The sequence below is a fragment of the Rhincodon typus genome, unplaced genomic scaffold (genome assembly GCF_021869965.1).
Source record: "Rhincodon typus isolate 14 unplaced genomic scaffold, sRhiTyp1.1 hic_rhity00003211, whole genome shotgun sequence".
Classification (NCBI taxonomy): Eukaryota; Metazoa; Chordata; class Chondrichthyes; order Orectolobiformes; family Rhincodontidae; genus Rhincodon; species Rhincodon typus.
In genome coordinates this window covers 11,095-15,143 of record NW_025968849.1, presented here as the reverse complement: position 1 = coordinate 15,143, position 4,049 = coordinate 11,095, and the positions used below count along the sequence as shown (strand labels likewise).

General features: G+C 51.2%; 1 protein-coding gene across 1 annotated transcript in view; it reads left to right on the top strand.

Moving 5' to 3' along the window:
• Positions 1-149: 149 nt before the first annotated feature.
• The window catches only part of LOC125481708 (FACT complex subunit SSRP1-like), an 8,240-nt gene continuing 4,340 nt past the window's right edge, over positions 150-4,049 (top strand). Inside the window, exons 1-4 of the mRNA XM_048593594.1 lie at positions 150-313; positions 2,104-2,233; positions 2,461-2,637; positions 3,809-3,906. Coding sequence (XP_048449551.1) covers positions 2,506-2,637; positions 3,809-3,906 — 230 coding nt within the window. The 5' untranslated portion in view covers positions 150-313; positions 2,104-2,233; positions 2,461-2,505. The remainder of the gene's footprint in view (positions 314-2,103; positions 2,234-2,460; positions 2,638-3,808; positions 3,907-4,049) is intronic.

Here is a 4,049-nt window from a genome sequence, read left to right as displayed (position 1 = left end):
CAGAATCCTGGAATTCCCTCCCTAAGGGACATTGTGGGTCAACCCACAGCACATGGACTGCAGCGGTTCAAGAAGGCAGCTCACCCCCCCCACCTTCTCAAGGGGGCAACTAGGGATGGGCTAATAAATACTGGGCCTGCTCAGCGAGATAACATCAAGATGATCTTGCCCTTAATGTCCTGGGCTGCTGCAGTGAGAGGCAGCAGTCTTGGGGAGGAGGGGAATGGGTAAGTGAGCAGCTTTCTGATGCCCCTGTTTGTTTTACAGATGAATCCTTTAATCCTGGCGAAGAGGAGGATGAGGTGGATGAGGAGTGAGTATTGGTTTGGGGCTGTGCTGGTGATGTGGGGGTTGGTACTGATTGTCTGTGGGTGGGGGCAGCTTATGGTCAAGTGACCCCTGTCTCAGAACCTTGGGTAATGTTGCTGTGTTATACAACACTAAGAGTAGAACAGGGGTTTACATACATACGTAATTCTTTGAAGTTTGTGTCACAGTTAGGCACAGTGGTTAAGAAGGCATATAGTAAGAACTGCTGATACTGGAGTAGAGATAACAGTGTGGAGCTGGAGGAACACAGCAGGTCAGACAGCATTAGATGAACAGGAAAGTTGACGTTTCGGATTGGGACCCTTCTTCAGAAAACGGGTCTGAATGTCAACTTTCCTGCTCCGATGCTGCCTGACCTGCTGTGTTCCTCCAGCTCCACGCTGTGGTTAAGAAGATATTGCCTTCATTGCTCAGTCCTTTGAGTATAGGAGTTCAGACGTTATGTTGAGGTTGTACAGGACATTCGTGAGGCCTCTTCTGGAGCACGGTGCCCAGTTCTGGTTGCCCAGTTATAGGAAGGATATTTTTAGACTGGTGAGGGTTCAGAAAAGATTTCCCAGGAAGTTGCTGGGAATGGAGGGTTTGAGATAGAAGGACAGGCTGAGATTCTTTTCCACTGGAGACTGAGAGGTGACTTTAAAAATGTCTATGAAGTCCTGACTATAGTTCAAGGGAATGGCAGGTGTCTTTTCTCTAGGCTGGGGGATTTCAAGACTGGGGACATAATTTTTAAATCCTGAGGAGAAGGATTTAAACAAAGACATGAGGCAGTTTATTTTAGGTAGAATGGTTCGTTCGTGGAATGAACTGCCAGAGGAAGTGGTGGATGCGGACACAGTTACAAAGTTTAAAAGACATTTGCATAAGTTTTATTTTTAAAAGAAATGTTTGGAGGGATATGGGCCAGGAGCAGGCAGGCCGGCAGGTGGGACTAGTGTAGTTTGGGGATTATGGTTGGCATGGACTGGTTGGACCGAAGGGTCTGTTTCCAAGCTGTATGTCTGTGTGACTCTGAGTGGGGCCGGCTGTAGGGCAATGATTGAGATGGGCCAGCCCTTTTATTTTAAAATGCTTAGCCATGAGATGTGGGCATCATTGATTCGGCCATCTTTTGTTGCCTGTCTTTGTTGCTCTCGAATCAACAGCATAGCTGTGCGTCTGGGGTCACTTGGTAAGGCCAGCAGGTCCTTATGGGGAAGGCCATGGCCTAGTGGTATTATCGCTGGACTGTTAATCCAGAGACCCAGATAACATTCTGGGGAGCCAGGTTCAAATCCCACCACAGCAGATGGTGGAATTTGAATTCAATAAAATATCTGGAATTAAGACTCTAATGGTGACCGTGAATCGATTGTTGGCAAAACCCACCTGGTTCACTAATGTCCTTACCTGGTCTGTCCTACATGTGATTCCAGACCCACAGCAGTGTGGTTGACTCTGAACAGCCCTCTGGGCATTAGGGACGGACAATAAATTCATGGGTCCTCATCTCGTGAATAGCTTAAAACACAAGTTTTATGTATCTTGCACCAAACGGACTGGAGATGGAGCCCCCGAAAGTGGGGACAGGAACTCGATGGTTGGGCGGGATGGGCCTGTCTGTGTTAGAGAGGTCAGAGGGGCAGGGGTGAGTCTGGGGGTGGTCTGGCTGGGGTGGGTTTTGGTGGTTGGGGGGGGTAACCTGCTGTCAGGGTTTACTGTCTCGGGAGAGGAGACGTATGAACTCCAGGCGGCCGGCTTGCTAATTCCCCCCCCCCCCCCCCCCCCCTCCAGGTACGACAGTAACGCTGGGGGCAGCTCCTCCAGCAGTAATGAAGATGACAGTGGCAATGAGAAGTCCCGGAGCGTCCCCGCAAAGAAAGCCAAGGTAGTCAAGGAGAAACCCGCCAGGAAAAAGGCCGAGGTAAACCATGACCTTCCTCTGTGTGTGTGTGTGTGTGTGTGTGTGGTCATTAGTGTTCGAGGTGTCTCCCCTCTGTCCCTGTCCTGGGAGGGGGGTCGTCAGTGTAGAGGGAGCTTTACTCTGTATCTAACCCTGTGCGCTCCCTGTCCCTGAGTGTGTTTGATGGGCGGACAGTGTAGAAGGAGCTTTACTCTGTATCTAACCCCGTGCTGTCCCTGATTGTACAGGGTAAGAAGTCTAAGGATAAGGATCCTCATGCTCCAAAGCGGCCAATGTCGACCTACATGCTGTGGTTGAATGCGAACAGGGAGAAGATCAAAGCTGACAATCCCGGGATCAGTGTGACTGAGTTATCGAAGAAAGCTGGCGAGCTGTGGAAAGCCATGACCAAGGAGAAGAAGGAGGTTCTGGGGAATTTTTGTTTCATATCCATGTCTGTGCCCTCATCCTCCCTGCAACCCCGTCTGCTCCCTGACCTACCTTATCTCTGGGCTGGACTATTCCCGAGCCTCTCCCCACTCTGGCCCCACTTCCAATTGCCCACTCCATTGGGAAAACTCTCAGACCGGCATGCCTGCTCCTCACCGTGCTGTGTTCTCTGCCTGAAGCTCCAACAACCCGCCCGTTCTAACCTGGTACACCTCGTCTTCAAATCCACTTCGTGACCTGTGCAGCTTTCCTCTCTTTATCACCCCCCTCTGGCTCCTGTATAGACTGGAGATAACAGACTCGTGTGTACAGTTCACGTCAATGGGTTTTGTGGGGGGGGGGGGGTGCGCAGGGTGGGGGAAGATGGATGTGCTGAGAATGACGGAGTTAGATGTAGATTGTGGAGGTCTAACAGAGTCCAAGGGTACAGGGAGAAAGTGGGGATAGGAGATTAAGTTGGATGATCATGTTGAAGGGAGGAGCTGGTTTGAAGGGCTGAATGGCCCACCCTTGTTTTCAGTGTAACCTCCATGAGACCCTACACCCTCCCTATCTCCGTAACCTTCAGTTCCAGCCTCGTGAACAAACCCCAGTTCCCATCACTCATCATTGGCAGCCATGCCATGCCTGTGATATAAGCTCTGGTGTCCTACTCCCTTAAAGCCCCTTCAAGGAACCCTCCAACTTCTCCCGCTTTGTCACAGCTGTCGGTCTCCTCTCTCCAAATGTCCTTTTGTGCCTGTGTTTCCCAATCCCTGAGGCAGCTCCCTGGAGCGCTGAAGGGAATCTCACATCTATAACAGTGAAATCTGAAAAGTGGATATACTTCTCAGCGTCATGTCTGATCCCTCACAGTGTCACTGTTACACATGCAGCAATTCTTCTCTTCAGCTCTGAGCTCCCAGGAGGAGTGACACATGCTCGCCATATTCTGTCCTGTTCGCTAAAGGTTAAACTCTGAAGGTCACTCATGCAGACAACTCCTGGAAGATGAGACTGATGGTTTGATACTGGGATTTTGTATGATGAAGGAAAGTGGTCAGTGTGGGAGAAAAAGACCATCTCTCCGGAGAATCTGAAACAAGGATCAGTGTCTGACCCTCCTAATCTCTCTCTCTCTCTTTCTCCCCCGGCCCGCCCCAGTAGGAGTGGGATGCCAGAGCTGCCGCGGCGAGGAAGGAATATGATAAGAAGATGGAGGAGTACAAGAGGAGCGGGAAAGCTGAGTCCTTCCAAAAGAAAAAGTGAGTGAGGGTGGGGAGTGCAGGTAGAACCCCGTCTGTCTCATTCTGTTGCGCTGCCTCTGTCTCTGTCTCTCCGGCGCTGTGTCGCGCGCGCGCCTTCCCCCCCCCCGGCTGTGTCTCGCGCGCGCGCCTTCCCCCCCCCC